Raw genomic sequence first — 27,023 nt, 5'->3', positions numbered from 1 at the left:
GCCCCCCCACCCCCGCCCCTCTGCCATCCAGAGCTGCTTCGATGCAGCTGGATGTGCTGTAGTCCCAGGTGCATGTGAAGACACGGTGCCTTGGAGCAGTAAACTTCAGAGCAATAAGCAATAAGTTCATTTTTATGCCTTAATTTCAGGTGTAGGTGTGACCATTGTAGAATACCTTCAGGAGCATTAACTAGCCAGACCTCATTCATGGCAATCACTAGCAATAGAGTGTCTGGAGTTAATCTCTTCCTACTGTTGCATGGATGTGCTTGAGAGGTTTCATGAGCTTTTTCCCCCTCCCTGTGTAAACATGTAGCAGGGCTTCACTGAAAGCATCGTTAATATTTTGAGTTCCTATCAATTAATTTCTGATGTATTCCTTTTTTCCCTGTTCCACTGGGAGAAGTTTATATGCTACACAACCACAGTGTGGCTTTAAGTAATTTTATGACCTCACTGCTATACTTGGTTCTGCTCCTGCTTACAACAGTTATACATGAAAATAATCCCATAGATTTCCCTACAGTTCTTCCTGATCTGCATCTGGTAAAAAGGAGATGCATTTACACTTTACATTGACAAGTGAGGGCTGCATTTATCCTTGTCCAATATTTATTTTTGCAATTTGCAAACTGGCATGTAAAGGGAAAAAAAGATTCAAGTCCCAGACCTAGGAAAAGAATATAAATAGACCCTCATTCAAAGGCATAGAGTTTTTACATCCCAATTAAAAAGAAATGTTATCTTAATGTAAACTCCCAAGGAAGCATGCAGTGAGTGAGGGGAATAAGATCAAAGAAATGACACAAAAAACTCCCTTATAGAGCACATTCTTCAATAATTAAGCAACGTGTGCTGTGTCCTGGTACTGCATAATGTGGTGCACGTAACAAAAAGACAGAGAGTCTCATTCTATTACCTTTACTCAATAGATCATTGCTTCATGGGTTGCCTCACTCATTTCATTGGGACTGCACATGAAATACTATTCAACCTAATTAGGATGAAACATCAGGACCTGTATAAACAAAGCCAGTTGGGCTTGCTTGTCTTATTCTTCTTTGTGGCTAGCACCATTGCTTCCATTTGCATAGGTTTAATTGCAAAAGGGTTTTCTCTGAGGTAAATGCTACTATTCTAGATTTAAATGACTACTGTTATATTGTGTTTATGGTTTCTACTTTTTCCAGACCATTGTAAGATGTTAGTTCTGGAGCTGGGTTGATAATACATGCACGTGTAAGTAGAGATTGAGAAAATGATCATCATTCCCATTTTGCCAGTGAGGAACCCCAAGGCACAAAGATTAAATGATTGGTCACAGGTAACACAGAAAGTTTGTGACAGGGCCTAGAACTAAACCCAGACCCTGTGTATCCTGGACCTGCAACTTAATTAGAAGAATCATGGAGAATTGTATTTCTGTTCTATTTTGAAATAGGCTTTTTTATATAACAGTATTGATTAAATGTGTAAACTGATTTTGCTACCTCTTTTTTTATACAGGAACTGGTGTGCATATGTCCATACCAGACTCTTACCTACTGTGGTAATAGACAACCTGGAAACCTTTTCATCAAGCAGAGGGAAGCCATGTACCTGGATAACTGGAGGCTGTGGTGTCAGGTGGGCAATGCTATAAGAAAACAGGACTTGCATGAGCTTTAAATAGAAACATTTAGGTAATTAATACAATCATGACTTCAAAAACATTGTCAGTATGAACAAAAGATGGATATTCAAGCTTCATCTATTCACTCTGCCCTGGTTATAGACCTAATGGCCAGATCCAAGAAAATATGAACAACCCACAGGTCAGACACAGAGACACCTTGCTTTTAAACTTCTATCCCCTAAAGCAGAATTCAGAACTCAGAATTAGGTGCCTAGGCTTACTACATTTCCATCTACTTGGGATATGGAGCCTAGGGAGGGACTGCATTTATACTGTTCATTCCAGAATAAGAGCATCTACAAAGGATGTTGATCAGGAATAAATATTCTGCTTTAAATCCAGTTTAATCTTTATTGTCTGTAAAGACAAGCCTTTACTCCTACAGTCTGAGCTCAGCAGGTTGGAGGGAATAAGGAGAGATACAATACAATATTATATCTCTTGTGAAAGGGGGCCAACATTTCAGAGTAAAGCTAAATAGCATTTTAGAGTTCACAGGGAGAACATTTTGGCTAGGTATAGACATTATACTTTTACGGGTGTAAGAGACTGGAATCAGTTGTAGCAGGTTCAGGGAAATCACTTCACTCACACAGTCTAGTGCGGTTTGTTTGAAGTTGCACCTGGCTATTTATTGTCCCTATTTCCCTGGGCAAACTCCCTCTGGACAGGGATCCACATATACACTTAGCAGTGCAAGCAAACATACCCCATAGTTATCTAATTTCTCAGTCAGTTTCCCTCTGACAGCACACAGTCTTTGCTTAAACTCACATGTCTCTATGGCTACAGACAGACATTATACATAAACCAGTTAAAGTAATCAGAAACTGGTTTAAACCTGTAACAGAACAGATGTTCAGTGCACACAAACCAGTTTGAAAATGGCTGAAACAGGTTTGAGATAAACCTGGTTGAATGTAGTATCAGACTTAACTGATTTGGCTCAAACCAGTTTATGCACCATGTGTCCCAGACCCCTTGCTGGTTTAAGATAAACCAGACACCCCAACATCCTGGCATGCTCTCTGGTCTGGGTGGGACTGCCTGTTCCACAGCAGGGCTCGCCCCTCTCCTCTGCTCCCTGGCTGCAGCTCCAGAGACTGCGGGATGCTTCCCCCATGCCATCACCACTCCCTGCTAAGCAGGAATTCCCCCTTCCCCTCTGCGTTGCTGAGGAGGTGTCTGTGTATTAGCTAGCAGACCACATGCTGGCTATGGTCCGTGCTGAATCAATAGGCAGAATCAACAGGTAGCTGGTAATGTCCCTCTGTTGTTTTCTTAATGGGGGGATAAACACTAAGTTTGGAGGTGATAAACAGTGTTATGAATTCCCTGCTGGGCTAATTGGAGCAGCCTGCTGGAGCATGGCCATGCCTGGCCTCAGCTCAGTACTGTGAAAGGGAAGGGAGGGCTGTTCTAGCATCACCTGTCTTCTAGCCTGAGCCACTGCAGGCATGTGCCTGCATTTCTGGGTTCTCTGTCTGATTACAAAACTGATTTGCCTAGCCAGGTTAGACTAACCTGCAAAGATTGAATCAATTCCGGCCCAGGCTTTTTGAATGCCTGTCCCTAGCCTATAAGCTCTGGGAGAGGTGTTCCTGAGAAGGTGCACAGGGCTTATCTATCAGCTGACCCACCTGCTCTCTTCTCCTTCTCAGCACCAGTGCTTCCACATGTGCTTCCCTCTGATGCAGGAAAAACATCTAGGCTCAGGCTTACTCTTGTGCTCCACAGTCTCCCTATCTCTCTCTTGTTCATCTCCCTCTCTGGGTGCAGACATAAGTGACATAAGTGACAGAATTTTTGCAGTCTCTCTCTGTGTAAGTCTATTAACTCCCACTGAGCTAGTTAATTATCACAGTCAGCTGGCCAGAACTCCTGAGGTAGTGTCTTAATCACTCAGTCTTTTAGCCATTGGGCTGTAGCTCCCACAGCATACAGTCCACTACACCAGTCTATACCTGTAACAGAACAGTTCAGCACACAAAACCAGCCTATACCTGTAACAGAACAGAATTTCAGCACACACAGACTGGTTTAAAAATTGTGGAACCTGGTCTAAAATTTGCACCCCTCCCACCAAAAACTGAATGTGTGTTCTGTTCACTACTGATATAGCCAGTGCCACTTACAGGAAACCACGTATCTTAGATCAGTTCTGCCTCAGGCTTTTTGTATGTCTGTAACTAACCTTTCTGACACAAACTAGTTGGATTTATTCACAAACTTTGTCTTGGCAATGATTTACATAGGGGTCATGCTTCTGTACAAAGGGTTGAAGAATTCTTATAGCAAAATTACCTTCACAGTTCATGGACTTTATAACTTAATATTATCTTGTACAGTTCTTGGCTTAAAAATGGTATTTAAAAGTCTGTGTATGGGGAATTAGCTTATAGGTATAGATATATGCATTATAAGGGGTCAAGTTGGGCAGCAGGGGTTAATTGGATTTCTAAGAGTCTGGGTTTCACACACAATGTGTCTCACAGCCCTGGAAGCAGGCAGGCTGTCTAGCATGACAAGGTCAACAGATGGACACAGCCTGAGAACTGAGGGGGGCATGCCATAACATAAGATCACAGCCTTTAAGGCAGACAGGTTGTTTAACACAACAAGGACACATAGTCTAGAAAACAGCCTGGGAATCAAGGAAGTATGTACCATACTGTCCCAAAACATGAGATAAGTGACACCAGCTACAAGGCCCCAGAGCAGCAGGGGGGTTGAGTCCCAGTTTTGGGGGAACAGACCAAATTAGGAGAAGGCCCAGAAAACTACGTGGACATGTGACCACAGAGAGATGGCCAACCAGAGATAGCCATGTATGAAGACTCAGCATGAGTCATCATGGGGGAAGGAGAATACAAAAGCAGAGACTTGAGAGTAACAAAGGGTCCCTCCCTGTTCCTTCTCGTTCCTCCTTCTTTTCCTCCCTGTCCCTCTCTCTCTTCCTCCTGGTCCCTCCTGTCCCTCCTTCTCTTCTTTTCCATCCCTCCCCATTCTTCCTCCTTTTCCCTATCCCCATTCCCGTTCCCTGGGAAGGGTCCCCGAGGCCACCAATGACCGAGGGCATACCAGCAGCCCATCTCATGCACCCCACTGGAGTGGGGCTGTGAACCTCAGCTTCCCACCTCCAGACTGCTGACACCTAAGAGAGACAGCCTCAGAGTGGAGCCTGCATCATGGTCAGATGTACTGTGACTTTGATGACAGCCCTAGGATTGGTAGATATAAACTTGCCTGTTGTTCGTATTGTTGCTATTTTGTTCTTACTCTGTATTAATAAACTCACCTATTATCAGCTGGCAGGTGGTGTGGTCAGTCTAAGGGTTGTGCTCACACGGCACAAAGGTATAGGGGCTGGGTCCAAATCCAGTGCCAACAATAGTGGTCAGTAGGGTTGTTTATCATTCTTTGCTACAAGAGTTTTTTAATCCCTTTATTTTGGGGGGGTTTTAGCGTGGGAAAAGAGGACGGGAGATTGGCTCTATCTTCCCATATACCAAGGACAATTCTTAGCAAAATTACAAACCAAGGCATCATAATTAAGTAATTACATGCATCTTCAACTGACTCTCAGATTGGCTTATAGATTTCCTTTTCCCAACTCCCTCTGCTCTTCACCAAGAGCCCTCTAGAACTTTCTTCTGCTAATCCATAAGGTTTTCCATCTTAGTCAGTGCCTTGAGGGAGCTGAGCTCATGTCCTTACTGAAATATTATGCAATCTCTACTAGAAAATCAACTCTGAGTTGCTACACAGAGAAAAATGCTCTGAAAACAAGAATGTTTCAATGTTGGGTAGCAAAACAGAATCCCAGTCATTTCAGAGTGGACAATATCTGCCTCCCATCCTCTTAGCTTCCTTTTGTGGGGAAAAAATAAATAGTTTTAGGGATGGTGGAAACAAAAAATAGCTAGAAGCCAAGTTGCAAGGTGGTCTCTGAGAAGCATCGACGTGTGCATGTAAGGTATTAGAAATTTAAACGGGGCCCTGGGGCCCAGAAAGAATAGCTGGAAATGAGTATTTTGGAACCAGACCTAGCCTTTCAAACACCATAACTTTGTATGGTTGCTTATTCCTGACTATGCCCATCTTTTAGGACTAGACATAATCTTTCTTACTTCAAAATAAATCCTTACACAATTTACAGTGTGTCCTTGTGCATACCAGCAACCAGCTTTTGTGTGTACAGCCAGTGAGAAAGCAAAGATGAGCTGTTTTGTTGTGGTATAATTGCATCAGTGTGGTGACTTTTTATAGGAGATATTTAAATATGCAAAAAATACTCTTATTTTGCCTGTGAAACCCTGTTCTCAATAGGAAAGAGTTTATACTCTGGCTTTGATCAATAAGTGGTTTGCATGAACAAAAAGAGAATAAAGACTTCAGATAAAATCCTGGGAGTTTAGCATAGATTACAACGGGTCTGGGATTTCATCTTAATCATTTGTTTCATTGCACACAGTATTGTATACATCATGGCTAAAATCTGCCAGAGTAACTAGAGATTTTGAATTCTGGGTTAAGATCCAAGTTTCATAGATCTTAAAGCAACCTGAATCTTTCAAAAAATAAGAACCCGTCTCATGAAAATCAGACCCATTTAAGATGTCTCAAGCTGAGTACTCAGACACTGCATTGCCCAAATCTACAGTTAATTTTAAAATATAAAAGAGTGTTTGGTTATTTTTTTATTTTCACCCTCATGGAGTTATAAAGAATATTGAGCTATGTTATTGTTCATCATAATGGGTTTATCAGAGATTTATCTTCCAGGATCATATCCAGTGATCTGAGACAGACTCAGAATGGTTGATTTTTAAAATCTTCTTGCTCAGGAGATCACAAACAACAACTCATCAGGTTTACAGAATCAAACATAAAATCGTGACATCGTTGGAGTGGAAGTGCTGCCCTGGGTACAGTGGACAAAACTGCCAGCCCAAAGGTACACAATTTGTACACATATGAAGCAAATTCAGTTTGGAAAGATAAGCAAAGACAACAATCTCATTCAAGAGTAAATGGCTCAGATGATTATCAGTCAAGTTCATTCTGCTAGAATAGGATCTGAAGCTTATTATAATCAGGGAAAGTGCAGACTGGGCTAAAATTTTGCAGAAAATTGCTTTATTGCTTTTGCTGCCCGTCACATAATTTTGAAAAATAATTGAATAAGTAAATAAAGTGACCTCTTCTCTCCTCCACCCTATTTAAAGAAAACTGCTTATGAAATCTTAATTATGATTCTATTTAGCAATAATCTGGAGTCTGTATTAAACATTTCACTACCCCTGAATGCCTGACCTTTTAATGGGAGAGGGGAGTTAGGCATACAATATTGTCATCATGGGAATATTATATCAAGGTCTTCTCCTGAATACAAATAGCAGGGTCACCCCTTTTCTAGTCAAAGGCAGATAGCCAGGAAAAAGAGAAAATAAAATGCCTAATCCTGTTTCTTCCTCAAATCAAGGGAAATTTTATCATCAACTTCAGTGGTAACAAGACTGAACATGACCGACTTTCACAAAAAGCCACACAGGGTATATGCATGTTCTGTATATAACTATGCCCTTTTTAGATGGAGAATGCAGTTTTACCATTGCCCTAGTGATCAAACATATGGCAAAGTACTGTAGTTTAAAATCTGTATAACTGCTATTACTTTGCCCCTGGTCTTAAACAAGCTGCCCTTGAAAAATAAGATATGGCATCAGCATACATATTTTAAATGAATGAATATTGCAAGAAAGGCCATTAGCTGTGGTAGAGAATTCAATCAACACTGGTAGAGTAGAGACTGTGATTAAAAATTAATGTACAGAAATGTAGAGAAATCACTGCTATTCGCATCCAGAAGAGGAAACTCTTAATACTGAAGAGCTAGAACCCCAGCAGGCATGCAAGTCTCATTTCTGTTATTGGTAAATGAGTCAGGGTCAAATGTGGCCTGATCTGTCACCAAAATATACATCCCAAGCCTGGATTTGATATATTGCATGGGTTTGCATTTTTTTAAAAAAAATATAAAAGCTAATGACAGTAGAGAAAATATAGGAATAAAAAAAGAGACAGAGTCTAACTGAAGTAACTGATGCAACATTAAGGGAACATGGGAAAGCTGAGGAGGAAAAACGTCTAGAGCCCTATTCGTTGTTCATTTGTGTAATAAAATGGCTATGAGTGTTTTCTGGGAAGGAACAGCAAGTGATTTGGAATCAGTTTTGGGTTCTATTCCCAGATCTTCCAGTATCCTGTTGCAGACATAGGAAAGACACTAAATCTTTCTATACCTAGTTTTATCCAGATAAAAATGGAGAATATTGAGATGAATGAATCAATGCTTGTAGAACACTTCCAGAGCCATGGATGAAAGGCAGGGTGTAAGCACAAAGCATTTCCCTTCTCTGCCTCAGAATCCTTTCTCCAAAGAGAGTGAACCACTAGCAAACTGCTGCCACTGTTGCCCACATCCCATGTGGAGGTGTTTGCCAATGAATCTGAAAAAGCCAGGGGACAATGTCTCTCCCTAGCTGCAGAGAAACCTCCTGTAAGGCACTGTTCTATGGTCCTCTTCACAAGCTGCTGGGTAGCCTCTCTAAAACTTGTCCATGTGCATGCTTGTCCACTTTAGGGCCTTTCCCTCTCCCGCTCCCCCCCTCTGTGCAGACCCTTGCAGATCCAGTCCACACTGTGCCAGAGCTGAGGGGGGGGAGGGGGCTGGCAGAGGGGTGGGGCTGGGGCAGCAGAGCCATGCTCCAGACAAGGGGAAAGCCCATGCAGAGCCCAGCTGGTGGGAGCCAGGGCCAGAGCTGGGGTCTGTCTCCGCTCTTGTCCACCCATCTGCTGCCACCAGCTGCGTTGGGGAGACTGCCTCAGCTCTGTCACAGCCAGGGTCAGGGGCTCAGCTGGAACAGACAACTGTGGAAGAGACTAGCCTGCCTGATTTGCAAGGCAGGGGTTAGCGGCAGGCTAAAATGCATTCTGGGTTGCCAGGGGACTGAGATGTAACTTGTGTCAGGAAGGATCTGGGACAGAAGTGCGGTAGATGGGTTCAACCCAAATCATATACATCTGATACTACATCCATCCAGGTCTATCTTAAACTGGTTTTGGCCATTTTGAAACCAGTCTTTGTGCAGTGAACTTCAGTTCTTTTCCAAGATTAGACCAGTTTCCAATCACTTATGCTGGATTGTGTGTGACGTCTGTCCCTAGCCATAGTGAGCTAAATGTATTACTATCTGGGCACGTCTACATGTGCAATTAATGTGCACAAATAAATTCCAGCACTTATTGCCCCAGAGTTTTTTTTCTCCTGGGCTCACCAACCAGGCTTCACATGCTGCAGCATGGCTGGCTGAGGCACAAGGGGGCTTCAGCTCAGGGGCGGCCTCCTGGCTCGTCCTGCACTGAAACGCTCTGTACCCCAGTCAGCCAGAGCAGTGTCTACACATGAGCTGCTGTGCACGAAAAAACTCTGCAGCACGGTAGTGTTTGTATTTTACTAATAAACTCTGCAGCAGGGTAGTGCTTGTAAAATACAAACACTACCTTGCCACAGAGTTTATTAATTCTACATGCCCTAATAGGGGCACATGTGTAGATGTTGAGACGTTTACTGCATAGTTAATTAGTCAACTGTGCAGTAAATGTCTCATGTAGATGTGCCCTCTGACACTTGTCATTGAGCATAAACTGAGTGGTAGTCTTATTTGGAGATAGGTGTGTAGGTAACTGTGTCAGGTATGGTAAAATCAACCAATGAAGAGAGTCAGATGTCCACATCACAACTTCCTGTTTTGTATCCCGTGATGCAACACTGTCTCTTCCCTGACCAAGTAAGGCAGTGCATCCTGGACATCACATGGATACAGATGAATGGGGGGATATAATTTGACCAGGGACTCTGGCTGAAAGGGAATAATGGGGCTATTGGTATGCTGAATTAAAACTCTCAGGAGCCAATGTGGCATTACTGAAGTATGCAGTTTAATGGTGATCTGACTCTAAATGACATAAACAAAAATGAAATATTTTGATTCAGGAAGAATGAAATATTTCCTTTTGTTCAACGTTGGCTAAACGAAAGGTTTTACCCTTTCTGAATTGAAGTCCTATGAAAGATTTCATTCCATGGAGAATTTCTGCATTTCAACTTTTCTTCCCAACTCAGGATGAAAACATTGCTTAAATATTTGAACTTCCTGTGATACTAAAATTTTGAATTTTATTCTCTTCTATTTACAAACCTTCATAAGTCCAATTCTGGAAAGTCTCCATACAAACGATCGATATTTACAGTCTCCACAGACTTTGTCTGGAAAGGAAAAATAACATCCTCGTAAATGTTGCTTTCAAATGGAGTGTAAAAGCGAAAGCCTGGCTGCATGCATCTGAACTCAACTGAGTCCCTCCAAACCATTTCACTTCATGTATGTCTGTGTCCAGACTGCTTTGAATGAGGTACCAGAGTAAGGCACATATCGTTCTGCAGTACTGATGCAAGAAATGCACAGAATGCAGCCAACTCAGAGCAATGCTAGGAGTATGCCAACATGTACCCCTGTGAGTTTACTGGCATGCACTCTCTTCTCTCAAGCAACTGTAGATTGCATCTGTTTCCAGGGACTACAAGCATGGAGTGGTTGTACTGAGCTTCACTGCAGCCCTTCCTAACGTGGTCTGGAGGCAGTATAGGTATCCTCAGTTTTGCTGATAGGATGGTAACTGCTGTTTACTCTTAACTCTGCAGTAATATCATTTTTCCAGCAGATGGCTCTAAAATGTTCTGAACAGAAGCAAGGAGGCTACAGCACCCTGGAAAAAAAACACAAAGGGCAGCAATGCTGATTTAAGCACAAAACTGTCAGAAGGATTAGGAGGAGGAAGGGGAAGATTCATTTAATGAAACTATGGAGCTTCCCACAGTGATTCCCCTTCAGCTGCTCCTGCTTCATCAAAAATGTATTCAGAGGAAAAGACCAATTTCCATATTTTTAGTACTCCCTGAAAACAATTTCATGCTTTATATATTTAAAAATACATGGAACAATGCATTATACATCTGGGCCAACATGTTCAAAGACAGACACCAACTGCTCGACTGCAAAGTAAGTTACCCTGTATTAAAAAGTGCTGAGCATTCAATAGGTCCCCCAGGAGTTTGTAGAAAGCACTGATTGCTCAGCACTTTTAAATAACAGGCTTTTGTTTTATGTAACATGCCTAAATATGGATTCCAGGGCAACTTCAACTCCTGAGGCAGCTTTAAATGCCATCTTTGCAGTATTGACTTCATTTCGGCCTGCAAAATTTGTTTGCACAAAATATAAAAAGCAAGGGTGACTGAGTTCTAGCTTTGAATACCTTGTTGTTTCTCCACTAACATGGAATGAAAAAGAAAACAAGAGGTTTTCCCCTAAGGTGGCTATGAGCTTTCCTCTGGGAAATACTAATAGTAGTTTCAATCAAGTGTCCACCTGAACACCAAAATATGGCATCCTTATTGGTGCTGTCAGCAAAGAGACCAATAACTAAATAAGTGAGAGACTTAAGTACCCTCTTATCCCTCAAGATAGTTCTTTCAGAACAAAATGAAACAGGTTTAGTGGCTAATAGGCAGATACTGGACTAGTGGAGTAACTGGCCTGATCCAATCTGGAAATTCCTATGTCAGAAGTATTAAATGAATTTGACTCTTTAAACATTAGTGAAATAACCTTGAAGGGACAGAGCTGATTCCCCAAACTGTAAAAGGGACATAGAAAACATAGAAAATTTTGGTTGGGAGAGACCTTAGGAGGTCATCTAGTTCACACCCCCGGTCAAAGCAAGATCATCCCCAACTGATGTCTAGCCGGGTCTTAACAACTTCCGAGGACAGAGCTTCACCTCACTGGGTGACCTATTCCAGTGTTTTACTACCCTCCTAGTGAGAAAGTTTTTCCCAATATCTAACCTAAACTCCCCTTGCTGCAACTTCAGGCCATTGCTCCTTGTTCTGTCATCTGTCACCCCTGAGAACAGCCTAGCTCCATCCTTTTTTGAACCACCCTTCAGGTAGTTGAAGGCTGCTATTAAATCTCCCCTCAGTCTTCTCTTCTCTAGACTAAATAAGCCCAGTTCCCTCAGCCTCTCCTCATAAGTCATGTCCCCAAGCCTGCTCACCCTTTTTTGTTGCCCTCTGCTGGACTTTCTCCAATTTGTCCATATCCTTACTGTGCCAAAACTGGATGCAGTACTCCACCTGTGGCCTCACCAGTGCTGAATAGAGGGGAATAATCACTTCCCTTGACCTACTGGCAGCACATCTACCAATACAGCCCAGTATGCTGTTAGCCTTCTTGGCAACAAGGGTACATAACAATCACATCATAGTTCTGTGATTGTGAAACGATTTCCAGTTCTTCCTGCTTGTTTCCCAGGCTTTGTGCAGGCAGCTGAGATGACTAGCTCATTGCACTGATTTCCCAGGAAATATGAGAGCACTTCTCCTATTTCCCCTTCTTACTTACCTGAGGGCTTTAGTCTCCATCCCTCAGAAAACTTAGTTTAAAGCCTTTCTCACTAAGTTAGCAAGCCTGTCTGTGAAGATGCTCTTCCAAGATCACTTACACATACCCAGACTTGAACTGCTAGCCTTTTTGTTCCCAGTTCATGACATAGGACCTTCAGCTACAGTAGAGGCCTAACTAAAAATCAGTAAGGAATCAGGACTCCTTCAAGATGTCTGAAACAGGGAACAAGCTATTTGATTTAACAGGGAGGATGAAAGATAAGATTGATTGCATGAAAAACCTGTTGTCTGCAGCAGGAATAGTGGGGTGAATATATCTGAGGAGACAGAAAGTTTGGTAAATGAAAGAATAAAAGGGGATTGATAAGCTGGGCCTTTATCACAGGCAAGTAACTGACTTCACTGTCATGGATTTTATCACGTCACTGTCTGATAAATCCTGTGTAATGAATTGGGATGAATGCAAGTATTTAACTCCTGTCAGCAATGATGGGCAAAGAAAGATAACAGTAGCTACTGAAATTGGAAACAGATATTTCCATTTTTTAACCAGCCACGGTAGTTCCAAAAGCTTCTACTTACTGCTTGGTACCTCTAATAATTTGGTCTGATGTGCTGCTGTGCAACACATGGTTGTTACTTCCTCTGTTCATTTAAAATAGAACATCTTCTTATATCAACCTATCAATTGTCCACCATAAATTTTAGTTCAAGGCTAATTGTCAGCTGAAGAATGCTACATCAGTGCACCCTGCTAATAGACAATGGATCTGGATTCCAAACTTTGGATGGCTTTTCGCCATCAGAGTTGCCATCACAGGTGAAAGTTTTGCAGTCTTGGAATGCTTTTTAAAAATAGTCCTAGCAGAACGGAACCAAAGCCCTTTGGGATTTCTCATTTACAAAAAACCAAAAACCAACAACAGCAGCAACAGCAACAGTAGGTCAAGACATTTACCTTGGATGTTGGAAACCATGTTAGAATCTCCAGACTTAGATGAAGGAGGAACTTAAACCTAGGTTTCTAGTATCCAAAGCGGGTGTGTCACTGGGTTATTAGATATTTTGGGGAGGCTCTTTCTGTTTTTGACTAGAAACTGCAGCCTGGACAGTGATCGTTTTGCTTTATGTCTGTCTTAAAGCACTCTACATTTAATCCAGGAAATTTGTGTGTGTTCCTAATTATAGAGCAAGGCTAACCTTTCCTATATTAGCACCAGCATCTGCAGATCGCAATCAATTGTTACCTCAAGGAGTCATTTATAATCTTCTCTGGTCAAAATGAAAGCCATTCGCTATTGTCACCAATATAGAGCTGCATTGTGTTACAAATGTGCTAAGCAGCTAACTCAGAAATCACTACAGACAATTAGGCTGAGGTAGAGATTGAACAGGGGGAATGAAAAGCCAGGGCAGTATTGCTGAGTATTGGATAAATTACTCAGGTTGAATGTTTCGCTCACTCTATTTCTTTTTCCTCTTTTATAGCCCAACAACATCAATTGATTATACATAGCAACCAGGCTGAGAGCAACCAAGCTATCAATGGGGAAATACCAGGAAACCAGCAGGACCTGAATGACCCAGGTCAGCAGCTACAATTACTATCATCCCTCACACAATCATTGTCAACATTGTTTATTAAGATCACTACAAAGGAAATCCTTAGCTGCTGAAAGCTCTGGGATGAAGCATTAAAGCTTCCTGCAGTCTTCTTTCATGTAGTAGTACTCTGAGAGTGCTCAAAGGAGAGAATGAACTTGAAGAATTAGAGGGTGAAGTTAGGCAAAAGACAGGATAAAGTGGCACCTTATTACACACTAACTTAGGGGTCAGCAACCTGTGGAGCAACTATAGCCTAAGCTACTGGATCCAGCCCACAGAGTGAGGCATCAGCAGCGTTCAGTAGCAGCAGGCACTTCCCCCTGTGCAGTGGTGCAGAGAAGCAGTGTCGGCTGGATCCTAGCACCCACTCACCCACCTATCTGACTCAAGCTGAGTCATTCCAGCACATGCCCAGGAAAGGTTGCTGACTGCTGGACTATCTTGTTCAGGCCCGCTTTCCCCTCTTACACAGGTTTGCTCTCAGGCATCTCCAGGGCACATCTCTATAAGCAGAGAATACCAACTTTCACCTGTTAAAAAACATGCCCTGGAGATTCCCAAGGGTGCATCTCTCTAAGTGGGGAACACATCATGTGGATTGTCCCACATGATCAACAAGCAGGACAGCAGGTGACATGTGTTTTGCCCAATGAAGCAGATCAGCTGTGCTGGACACATCCCAGTACAGTTGGTCCACTTAATTTGGCAATGTCTACTTATGCCCTTTGAGTTACATGATAAGGTTTTGCAGGTGAGGAAAGCTTTCTCAATATGTGTGTATAGAATCTAGCCATGACTGACAAGAAACAATAATAATCTTATAGTTGTATTCAAACAGTAAGTTAAATTGAGAAGTGACCTGAAATATGGCATAGGTGAGTGGTAGAAAGCCTACCCCAACCTTTATTCTTTTGAATTTTTGAATGAATGCTCATTTTCTTCTTGTATTCATTTTCCATTACCATTTGTGTGGTTTGAAGTTTACTAGCACAAATGTTCCAGAAAATGAATTTCATAGTTGTCTGCACAAATATTCAGAGAAATCAAATTTTATTCATGACAGGAGCACCTGTACATGCAATGTACTAGGAACAGGAACAATAACATGTGACTTATCTGACCAGCCCAATTAACTAGCACAGCTCAAATATCAATACATGTGGAGAACTAATAGTCATCAATACACAATAATGTTTTTAAAAAATCACAAAATAAATATGTTTAATGTTTATGAACAATGAATACATCTAAAGAAATTGTATTCTGCTTGCAGTATATTCACTACCACAAAGCGAAACTACATTTGTCAGACAATTCATCTGTGGCAAATTATTTGCTTCTCTGTAAATGGCAGTGTTAGCAATACACTGACAAGTCTAATCTGCTGTATCTTACAGCCCTCAAAGCACAACGTGGTGCTATGTAAAGATACCAAAGCTGGTTCTGAATAAACTGGTTCAAATACTGGCAGCAGTATAGCCTTATTAAGGTAGTTCTCTGCCTGCTGTGAAGCCTGGTATATTTTGCCATGCAAACATACTTTATATTCTAAAAAGCCAGAAAAGAACTAGGAAAAAGATCAACAGCAGGTGAAAGATATGGTAAGATGAAGCAGGATCCTGTTAGTTGCTTTTCTTTTTTTCAAATTCCATGTTATATGAGTTACACAATCTGTATGCAACAAGTACCCTGTTACACATGCAGCCCCTGCTGCATTCAACCCTATATCCCTAAACACTTTATAAACTCAAATAAAGTTATTCCCCTCTCAGTACCCTATATTTTTCAATATACTGCTCTTCTACGGGGAGATCCTTACATGTAGGAAGTAAAGAATGTCAGAATCCTGCCTGCGGTGCAAATCCATCAGGAGAAAGTGAGAGTATGCATGCATGTGTGTGTATGTATCTGCCATTAAGTAATAATTGGCAAAAAGGAGGTGACAGGAGAGAAAAGATGTTGCATGTGGCAACACTAAAAGGGTGCTGCAAAGGAAAGCTATAGAGGAGAAGGCTCTTCTACTACCAAAAGGGAGACTGAAAAAAAAAGATCTCAATGCCAGTCCATAGGGGGACCAGAGGTTTCAGCAGAGCAGGATATGTGAGATACACAAGGAAGTAAGCACAGCTAATGTATCAAAAAGTAAATTAGGAAATGAAAAAAATCCATCTTTTCTCTTCTTTAGTTTAAACTTCTAGCTGCTTTCGGGACATATTCTGAACAGTAACTGTAAAATGGGCATCTTCCAGTTCCATGTAATATTGTCTCTTATTGATTTTTAGATCAAATTTTCTCCATTCATGGCCAAGAGGTATCTGTTCTGGCTGTAAGCCCTGTAAACACATTCTAGGCCCAGACAGTTTAACCATCATGTCTTATACTCCATCAATAGCTACCAAGATACTTACAAGGCACATTCTGTTCTCAGTTACTACAGCACAACCCCACTGTCTAAAGACTATGTCCTCACCTGTACTTATCCAGTATTACTGTCTTCAACTGGAGTTTGTACTACTATAGCTAAGGCCATGTACAGGCATTCAATTTCTCCTGGAAGAGTCATCATGAGTGTACAGATGTCCATGATTTTTATCCCAGAGCAAAAATGGCTGGTCTGGGAGAAAAATAACCTGGGAGTTAAATTGCCAGAGTTAAATTGCTCTTGGGAAAGTTTCTCCTACAAAAGCAAATATCTGTACACATGCTCTTCTTAGAAAAGCCAAAGCACCATTCTTCAGTACCCCAGAGTTCTTTGCTGCCATAATGAAAAGTGACACAAGATCAATACTAATACTGTACATCTCCATTAATATATATTTGCATGTATTACTAAAGAAGCTATTGCAAAGTAGACTACTAAGAAGACTATTAAGGCATAATATGGGTTCGTCCATACAGGGCGTATCTACATATGCATTAATGTATTTTTCCTAATGTGTATTAAATTTAGTACCTCCAATGGGAGAGCTGAATAAATGCGCATTAGACTGCCCTAATGCATGGTACCGAAAGCGCATGTTTTTTAAATGACACTTAATGCACAGTAGCCTATTTTATTGTGCATTAACATAATTGCATAGGGTTTTTTACGTGATACATTAAAGCACACCTGTAGGTGCATCCACTGGGTAGTGGTCTAGTCATTTAGGTTGAATTTTCAAAGGAGCATCAGGGAGGTGGGCAACCAACTCATTGGAATCTGGGCACAGTTCTCTCAGGTTCATTTTAAAAGTTCAGCTTTAAGCCCTACTTCTGCAATCTGTTAAATACAAGCAGACACTTGCATTTATATGGAGTCTCAGTTTAAAAGATCTTTAGTTCTTTGCTGGCTGATTTAGAAACATTCAGCCGGGCATCCTTTCACCTAAACAGACCAACCTCAAAATGAGGGGCAATGTAGACTGACATTTACATAACCAAATGTCTCAAACTGAGTGACTTGTTCTTGTGAACTAGCTTTAGAAATATCATTATTGTATTACCTACTAAATGTCAATTTGCCTCCCTATCACTTTACCTCTTGTTCCTGTAGCATCTGGACACTGTGTTAAAAAGGCTATTTTTTGACCTCAACACTCAAAAATTGATCTAGCTCTATAAACTAAGGCAATTGAAAATAAATGGGTTCATTATTTGGTGAAGCATAAGTAAAGAGATATGTCTTTGTAATGCTATTAAGGACAAAGACTAAATGAGAGAGAGCTAACTGAATCCCCCCACAGGGTGCTAGATGGAAGAAGACTGGCATTATGCTGATTAAAATATGTTAACTATTCTAAGTACTCTTCTAGAATTATAAATACTTTATAATGGATACAGATGCTTCAGTAATTAGTTACTGCTGTGCTGCTGAATGTCACTAATACATGATACATGACAAAAATCAAGATGATTCACTCATGGCTAATAACTCAGAAACTTTTCACTCCACTTTCAGCTAATGTTTCTCAAGTCAATTATACTTTCCCTTTCGCCAATTATTTAATAAAATACTCTCTCTTTTTTTGTTCTATTCTCCCACCAAGCAGTTACACAAAAAATGAATGAGCAGATTAGCAGCCAGGAGATGAAACTGACTTTCCTGCAGAAGAAGGTTGACAACATTTCTGCTGCCATGAGTGATGTGAGCAAGATGCTTTCCTCTCTGGAAGGCAAAATCAATGAAGATAAGGGCAGAGACTTCCAGTCTTTTCTAAAAGGTAAAAGAAATAAATTAATGCAATCACTCACCCAGTTAAAGGTGCCAGCCAAAAAAAAATACTATTAAAAACGTTCTTCAACTGTCCTATTGTATTATTCCACATTCGTAGAGAAAAACCTTTTTTCGCTTTGTTTCACAGTATAATTTTTTTAAAGCCTTCCTTTTAGTCCTGTTAATAGTAACAAGAAAGCAGTTACAATGCACTGTATACTCTACATGGTAACTTTAAACCAAGTTATTATTAAGGCATTTGACTTCACATTCAGCTACTGGCAATACCCGTATCTGTGTGCTTAGTTTATTTTGTCCGCCGCTGGGACAAAGTGTTTGGGTTTTTTTACTGAGAAGTCTGAGTAATATGTCTGTAAAGTACATTTCACATAGGTTGGAGAGAAAAAGTGAGCATTCAAGGCCACTGAATGGCAATGGCACAATTCATGAAAAGCAAAAATCAATTGAGCTAGGACTTCACCCACAGAAAAGAAGAATCCTTCATGATACAAGGAGTAAAAGCCTCCATTGCAAACAAAGAAACCAAAAGGCGACATATGCTAGTTACCTTCTTTGTTTCCTAAAACTATGATCAATGTTTGCAGTAAAATCAGGTTCTTTTCTAACTTCGCATAATACCTCTATCTACATATAAATATAAAATTGATGTGAATCAACACCCAAAGTCAAGTTAGGAATTATCCCTTAGTATTACTATACTGGGAGAGCGACATGGTCAGTATATGATACAGATCTAATTGGTCAAAAGCTAATTTACAGGGATGTACAGTGACATTCTATATCCACTCATTTTTTGCTTATGCAGTCAACAGTGGCAGATTTGGAGGTGGCAGGTGAAAATTAATTAGGTGTAGAAATAATTGGTGGTGAAGCGTTAAATACACTGTAAAGATGTTCAAGAAGGCTAGATTTATCTTTATGAATCTAAAAGAGATGCACATTTATTCTAATGACAACAGGACTAAAGAAACAACTTGATTAATTTTTTACCTAATTTGTTGTGTTTTTACTCATAATATATGGTATAGCAAATGAATGCACATTCCAATAAAGTTATATTTGTTTTTACTTTTATCTTTAATTGAATAATATAACCCTAGGCCCTTAGCATATTAGTAAAGCTTTGAGTTCCTTTTAACCTGGAGAAAAATGTGTGTTGTGTTATATGTGGTAATGCATCACACCAGCTTCATCCCATTTTGCAAAATCCTAGATCCACCTATAGTAGTTGGTATGGACCAGTTACTTCTCAGACACCTCGAAAAATCAGGGTTCAGGATTCCATCTTAAAAGTCTGGCAACATTTTGCTCCTTTCCCAGGATTTGCCCTAAAGTATTATTTCCTTTTAGAATCGAAGTAGTTTTCCACTAGCTAAGAATAATTTTAGGGAGCTGGCTGTACAATCCTAAAAGAGCAACATTTCTTTGCCGCTCTGATTTACACCCAACATAAATCCCATTTTTAATCCTTTTATATCTCTTGCACATGCCACATAATGTACGGCATCCCTCTACCCCAATCATATTTTTATTGCATCTCCCACATTTAGAGTGGCCTGCTTTCACCTCTATGTTTATAGCTGCATGGCATAGTTGACCCTTGGGTATACATTTAATTTGTTTTTGAACATGTTCCATTTCCCTTTTGCATCCTTTCCATCCATTTCTTTATATCTCTCAATTTGATCCATCATTTCTACATTATTAGAAGACGTTTTGCTGAAATCCTTTGCCTATGCTTTTCCCCTTCCCTCTCCTTCCCCTCCCCCCCTCCCATTTTGGTATCCTTCTTACACATTCACATTATAAGAACTGCAGATATATACAATGTTGTGTTTTTCACCTTTACTGCTTTTGCATTAATCCTACCATTACTACTTCCCTTTTTTATTTATGTTGGTAATCTTTAGATGTAATTATGAACCTCTAAGCCAGGTTGAGCCTGATCCTTACATAGGTGTATGGTAGAGATAGGGAACAAGGAGCCCATTTTCCCATTGGCCTGGCTACTCAAAGGCAGGGAACAAGTACACTCTACACTCTGTGGAACACAGGGATTGCTATCTTCCCTGGGCATAACCAGCATCCTAAAGTGGAAGGAGTTGAAAGAAAAGCTATGTTCCCAGATCCCCACCTGCAGAATAGGGCAGATACATATGGTCCACGGCCCACATGGTTCCCATGCTGGTGCTGTGCCCTGAGGTGGGTCAGGACAACTTATCCCAAAGATTTTGCAGTGCTCAGAATTCTTCCAAACAGAATTCTTTCCATTCAGATCTGTTGCTCCCCTTCTGTGCTCTCCACACTTTTTGCCATCCCTCCCTATCACAGCAACATTTCCAATAGCCATGGCATTTTCTAATCTAGATGTACTGAAACTGAGATCTGTTCTATAGATAAACACCACTATGTAAGCCAAAGTCCTTGTATTGTGTTTGCATGTGAGAAAAGCCTTTCTCCATCTACTTCTGAAATGTTGTACTACTCACCAAAGTATCTGTACCCTTTGAATTTGAATGGTGAGACCCATTTTCAAGGATGATCTTTTCCATAATCAGTAGGTTCTCTCCATTGCCATGCACTCCTCCTGACATAGTGCCTAAATTATTCTCTCTGAACATTTCCCATTATTTTCTGCCTAAGTTTGCTGTTCTCTCCCTCTTACTATTTTCTTGCTCTCATCTCTGTTTCTTTTAACTTATTTTCTCCTATGTCCTTTTACATCTTTCTTTCATTTATTATAGTTTATATTCTGTCAAACTAGAGTAAGATTGTTGTGTTAATGGTTTGGAAAAGCCAGTTTGACAGGGAACTTTAACTCTACTCCTTTGTGCATATACTTCAAAACATACACTATTATTCAAGTAATTGTTTAAATTGCATTGGGAGTTTATGCAGGCAAAGTGTAATTGCCTAGTTGGCCAGTACATTTGGACTAAATCCTATAATCACATAAAAATGCCTGAGATCTTTAAAAGACCACAAGCATCTGGGACCTTGTTTTTACAAAAAACCAACAGATAAATTCAGACATGTCACTGAGCTGCATGCAGGGAGAGGGGGCCGAATAAGGTGCATCACCCAAAAGTAGTAGACCTTGGACAGGGGAGGGGACATAGACACTAGGGGTGTGTGAAGTGGGCTGTTTTTTATTCAGATTCAGCCCGATTCAGGCAACAGTGATTCGAGTTATTGATTCGGATCACTGTCCCAACTCAACGTGGCCATAGACACAGCTTTAAATATTTTTTCTACATACCTCGAGGTACCAGGCATGGCTCATGAATGCTGAGATGGTGGGGCAAATGGAGTGTCCCACAGGAGCGGAGGGGGGGACTCTGCCTGCTCAGCAACGGACCCAGAAATGGACCAGAGGGGTGCAGGACCCTCCTCCCTGCACCTCCCCAGCTCAGTGATGAGCCGTGGGGGACCCTGGGTGCCCCGCCAGACCCAGGAGGCACCAGTTGCCGACCCAGGGAGGGGTGGCCCCCATACACTCTGCAGTAGACCCAGAAATAGAACGGACATCTTTCTGGTCCACTTCTGGGTCCACAGCTGGGGACTCCTCCCCCAACCTCCCCACTCTTGTGGCACTCTCATGGGACACTCCATCCTCCCCACCATCTTGGCATTCATGAGTCACCTGGTACCTTGAGGTATGTAGAAAAAAACATGTAAAGCTGTGTCTATGTCCGAATCGTCGCATCTCTTCGAATCTCTCCAAATCAATTCAGAGGGTTCCAATTCAATTCAGAGATATTACAGGGTCTCCTGATTTGATTCAGATTTGGAGATTCAGCTGCCAAATTGGGCCAAAACTCCGCCAAATTGAATCAGCAACCGAAGCTTTGCACAGCCCTAATAAACACCCTTTTGAGGCACAGTTCCTACCCTCCTCTCTCTAGACTGAAGTAAGTTAAAGTCAACCCTAACGGGGTGTAGACTGCTTCCTGCTTCATGTCTGGCCAGCTATCTTGGTCAGCCAATAATGGGAATACAGAACAAAGGGTCATCCATTTCATTAGTCTCTACCCACTTGTTCATGGGAAGAACATCTGAAGAGTAAGGTCTCTGCTCCATACTAGATACAAATTTCTGGAGGGGTGAGTATGGAAACAAGATTTACAGCTCTGGTCCCTGTTAGATAAGGGCACAATTTAGCCCCTACTGAGCACCTCTTCCAGAACCACCAAATTTTAAAGTGGCCTTTCCATTATTAACTAAAGATCACACTACTTAGCTAAAGAGAGCTGACTATATCGTCTTGTCCATTATACTCTTCTTCATTCCCTTGCTTCTCTTAACATTACAGAACACTTTGAAAAAACAAAGCACCAGGAATAGCATGGGAGCAGACATAAGGAACACACTTTGTATCCATGTAAAGAATTTTTTTCTTAAATGACAACTTCAGTTTTCACTTCAGAAACCAAGGGGTCCTCAGGATCTTCCCTAACATTGCTGATAGAGCAGAGCTGTGTCTAGGGCTTTAGCAACAATGTAGTACATAAACGTCCAGTTGTCTGGTTGAGAGAGATTTGTGTGTTTTAAAAAGGAAGAGAAAGGAGCTGCTCAATTTTATCTTTCTGCTCTTTTATTCCATGTGTAAAAATCACCTGATATCTGTATACATGATACATAAGCAAGAGCGTTTCCAGAAAAAAAAATCAGTCCATTTCTTCAGTGGTATATTTCTAGGCTCTTAAAAATATTACATCTCCTCTCTATTATATCTCTTAGCTTGAAAAAGCCAGTGGCTCAACTATTGAGAGCTTTCTCTTTAAAGCACCAGAGGTATTTTCTGTCCATTTTGGCAGATACAATATAGGGCAGGGCCCATTTTTACTTCCTGAAAAGCTCCTATTACCAGTTTGGCTGGCTGTCTTTTCAGCTGGAATCACACACACAATTCAAGTGGGTTTTCTTTAAAAAAAAAAAAAAAGCAAAAAAAAGCATGCCATGCGGAGAGACTTGCTGAATGAAACATTTTCATTTTGAATCCTTGTTGAACCCCTGCTGCCCAAATAATTTTCAGAAGTTGCAGAGGCATGTGCAAACAGTTGGCTGTTATTGGCTTGCTTCCTGGATTTTACTGTCACTTGCTGAATATGTATATTCAACTAAGATTTTCTAATTTGCTATGCTGTTTTAGAGATGAAGCAATAACATCCTGACAGTAGCAGGGACATGGGAGGTTAATGGCCAAGGATGAAGACAGAGGAAACTAACAGAGGAATCTCTTGCCATTACCTTAAGTGTTCTAAGCAGAGAATTGACTATGATTATCGACCAACAGTAAAAGTAACAGAATTTAACCACTGTACAGCAAGCAGGCTGCAGTGTTCCTAAGATCTCATATATGTATTCTGTAGGCCATAATAGTTTCTTTTTATTTGACTTGCTAGATTTAGGGACTTATATTTCAGAACAAGCTTAAGAAACTCCTTTCAGCCCAGCAGACCTACTTATCTACATTTTGATGCAAAATTTAGGTCAGTTATTGTACCCACTCCTCGCCTGGAGAAGTAATAGCTATCTGTCAATATTGTCTTCATGTTATTCTTCAGGCCAAATTTATTCCTAGTTTAATTCCAATGTAGCCTGTCTTGATACTTCTGGGAAGTCTGTTAAAACTACAAAAGGTATCTTAATGAAAAAATAAAGGTGAAAGCTGTAAAATGACTACCTTTTCAGTGCTACCTAGCCTGCCTATGTTTCATATGTGACATACCTGTATGAAGAGTTAGAAAGACTCATCCTCTGAGTATTGACTCCCTTTCTCTCATGCAATACTATTTCATCTCCACACTTACCACACCTGACAGGAAGGTTTTTATTTATTTTCTTTATTTCTCCCTCTTCTGAGCCAACATAGCTAGGGTAAAGCAGCTCTTTTTCCCCCTACCCTTGCAAAAGTGGTGGTTGAGTGAAAAGATAAGTCTCTCAGAGACCAAGGTGCACAAACTTACAAATGTCTCTCTTGCTGAATATGGGACTACCAAATTAAGAAATTCCTTTACTCTCTCAGTCCATCATAGCTATTTATCTATTTTGGTGTAAAAAAATTAGGTCAAAGTTACTATACCCACTACCTGCCTGTAGAAGTGATAGACATCTGTCAGGCTTGACTTCATATTAGCTACAAAATTAATGTTAAGGGTGTGACATTGCACCTATCAAACTCAACTGACATCAGTGGGGGCAGGACTGAGATCACCTCTATACTATCTATAGATAGGCAGATGCCTGGATACGAGCTGCTATGACATTCAGTTTCACATGACACCTTGTGAGTGTTCATGCAATGAAAGAATGCTGGATGTAATTAAAACATGTCTTGATTACTTACTTTTTTCTCCTCTTCTTTCAGGTCTCAAATCTACAAGTATTAGTGAACTGGTCAAAGATATTGTCAGAGAGCAGTTTAAAGTCTTCCAAAGTGAAGTGCAGGAGACTGTGGCACAAATTTTCAAGACTATGTCTAGTTTATCAGAGGACCTGGAGAGTACAAAAGAACTAGTCAAACATCTGAACGATAGCCACCAAAAAATTGTCTTGAAAGAAAGCCAGCTAACAAAGACTGAAATCCTGGAACTGAAGAACCAAATAGTGCAGATGGAAGAGGAAATTGTCCTTGTTTGTGACAAGCCCATCAAAGACCTACAAGTGAAGCAAAAATCCTTAGAGGGTGGCTTGAAGAATGAGCAGTCAAGAAGCATCATTTACTATGAATCTCTGAATAAGACTCTTACTCAGCTGAAAGCGGTGCATGAGCAACTGTTATTGGGTGAATCAGAATCAGATCAAAATATCCTTTCTGTAGATACATCAATGAATGATACAATTGCAAACTATATGTCCATTCTTCATGAGAAAGTGAAGAAACAGGACCTTATGGTATTGCAGCTATATGACAACTTCAGAATCCAAGATAGCAAGATCAGCAATCTCACTGTCACATTAGAGATTCAGAGAGAGACTGCTCATCAAGCAGGTGAAGACATCTTGTTAAAGTGCAGGAAGGATTTTCAAACACAGATGAAGGGTGCAGAAGAGAATGTGCATGTCTTAAACAAAACCCTCTCTAACATACTCCTTCCACTGGACAACAAGATGGATAAAATGAATGAGCAGATTAATGATTTGTGTTATGATATGGAGATCCTCCAGCCCTTGATTGAGCAGGGAGCACCATTCAGCTTGACAGCAGAGTACGAACAGCAAATTGAAACAGAAACAGTTAGTAGGAAGTTAGAAAACCTAACAACAGTTGTTAATAATCTGAGCTCTATCATCAAAGAACTTACCAAAAGCCAGGTGGCACTTAAAAGTGAAGCTCAAATCCGTGAAGAAGTCTTTGAGAGACGTATTAATGAATGCTTTATGGAAATAGAAGATGGCTTAAATAACACCATGATAATTATAAATAATGCTGTTGACACTGTTCAGGATAACTATGTACTGAAGGACTCGCTAAGTGCCCTAAAAAAAGAAACTGAGGCCTGTTGTAGCAATGCTGAGAAGTTGGATAGCATTTTATCATTCATTCCTCAGTTCCTGAAGTTTAATGAGTCCCTTCAAATACTGTTCAGTGACAAGGGGAGGTATCAATATGCTTCAGAAGTAACTGAAACTCTTTCAGATCATCCATACAAAGAATTGGAGAAGGGAATCATGGCTGACATCAGAAAAGTTTACCAAATTTTAAACAGAACATCATTAAAAGTAGATGAGCACCACCGAGATATCAGTCTCCTGGAAGAAAAGCTGGTCCACTCAGTGGAAGAATCCAAAGACCATGGAGTTCGCCTACAGAGTGTGGAATCAAAAATGACCAAGATTTTGACAAGCAATTGTCTTTCACTGAAAAAAACCCAAGTTGCAGCGACAGAGAGAGACCAAATGGTCACTCTTCAGCTTCTGTCACTGAGCTCTAGGATCAAAGCGCTGGAAGCCAAGTCTATCCGTTTCTCAAATGCTATCCCCCTCTTAAATAAGACTGTGTATGATGCTTGGGCACGATGTAAGGATGCCTCTGTCAACATCCAAAAGGTGAATTCCAGTGTACCCCAGTTAATTAAACTTGCTCAGCCAGATATCCCATTGCTGCAGAGAGGCTTGAAAGAGCTCACAGAATCTGTACTTGAAATAAAAGCAGTGACTATCCTAACCAATTTAACTTGGTATGTAGACAAATATATGGCTGATGCAATGAGCAATATTACCAGACTTCAAAAGCAGATGAAACAGGTTGCAAAGAAACCAGCTACAGGAAAAAAAGTGACAGCAAATGTTACCACAAGCCTGGCAGGCCGAAGTCAGAGAAATGCAGACAATACAATAGATCCAGGTAATAAATTTCATAGATATCAATTGTTGGGATCATTATTACAGTACAAGAAAGGCTAATGAAATTGATATGATGATTCAAGTTAATCTATAGTTTCAATGAAGGTGGCAGGAGAAATGGAGACTGAAAATGGATAAAAATAAACAAAATAATGCAGATCACTCTAGACTAGTGATTCTCAACCAAGGAGCCAGGATACCCTGGGGTGCCTTGAGATCATTTCAAGGGTGCCATACAATGTTAGCAGTTAGGTGTGCAAACATTGTTTCGCAAGGTTAACCCAGAGATTTGACATAGGAATCCATAGTGTTAAATACATCTTGACATTTCTGAGTTATTTGCAACAAAAATGCTCTATTACTTTTCTGCAAACAAAAAGTGAGTGAAAACTAAGAGCTGGCATTTTCTAAGGGGTGCCTTAAGTCTAAAAAAGTTGAGAACTACTGCTTTAGGCATACTTCACGGATTAAGGAGGAATACACATCCTCGTCAATTAGTAAGGAGTCAGGGGAGGGGCACTCTGAAGTGCTTTGGGTTAGGGTACAAGGCAGTCAAGGGGAAAGGGACTTAATGGTGGGAGTCTACTACAGACCTCCCAACCAGGGAGAGGAGCTTGACCAGGAATTCTTGGGTCAGCTCACAGAGGTAG

General features: G+C 40.7%; 1 protein-coding gene across 2 annotated transcripts in view; it reads left to right on the top strand.

Annotated features, from left to right (window-relative positions):
* The window catches only part of MMRN1 (multimerin 1), a 66,667-nt gene that overhangs the window by 22,710 nt on the left and 16,934 nt on the right, over nucleotides 1–27,023 (top strand). The window contains exons 2-6 of one of the 2 annotated variants that reach the window (XM_019526620.1): nucleotides 1,507–1,626; nucleotides 6,526–6,632; nucleotides 13,695–13,793; nucleotides 17,840–18,010; nucleotides 24,395–26,374. In XM_019526620.1, coding sequence (XP_019382165.1) covers nucleotides 1,507–1,626; nucleotides 6,526–6,632; nucleotides 13,695–13,793; nucleotides 17,840–18,010; nucleotides 24,395–26,374 — 2,477 coding nt within the window. Of the gene's footprint in view, nucleotides 1–1,506; nucleotides 1,627–6,525; nucleotides 6,633–13,694; nucleotides 13,794–17,836; nucleotides 18,011–24,394; nucleotides 26,375–27,023 lie in introns of both variants that reach the window. The other variant, XM_019526619.1, reaches the window with a different exon arrangement.

The sequence above is a fragment of the Gavialis gangeticus genome, unplaced genomic scaffold (assembly GCF_001723915.1).
Source record: "Gavialis gangeticus isolate Ggan-Ray unplaced genomic scaffold, GavGan_comp1, whole genome shotgun sequence".
Taxonomy (NCBI): domain Eukaryota; kingdom Metazoa; phylum Chordata; order Crocodylia; family Gavialidae; genus Gavialis; species Gavialis gangeticus.
The sequence above is the reverse complement of the archived record's forward strand: the minus strand, read 5'-3'. Positions and strand labels throughout refer to the sequence as shown.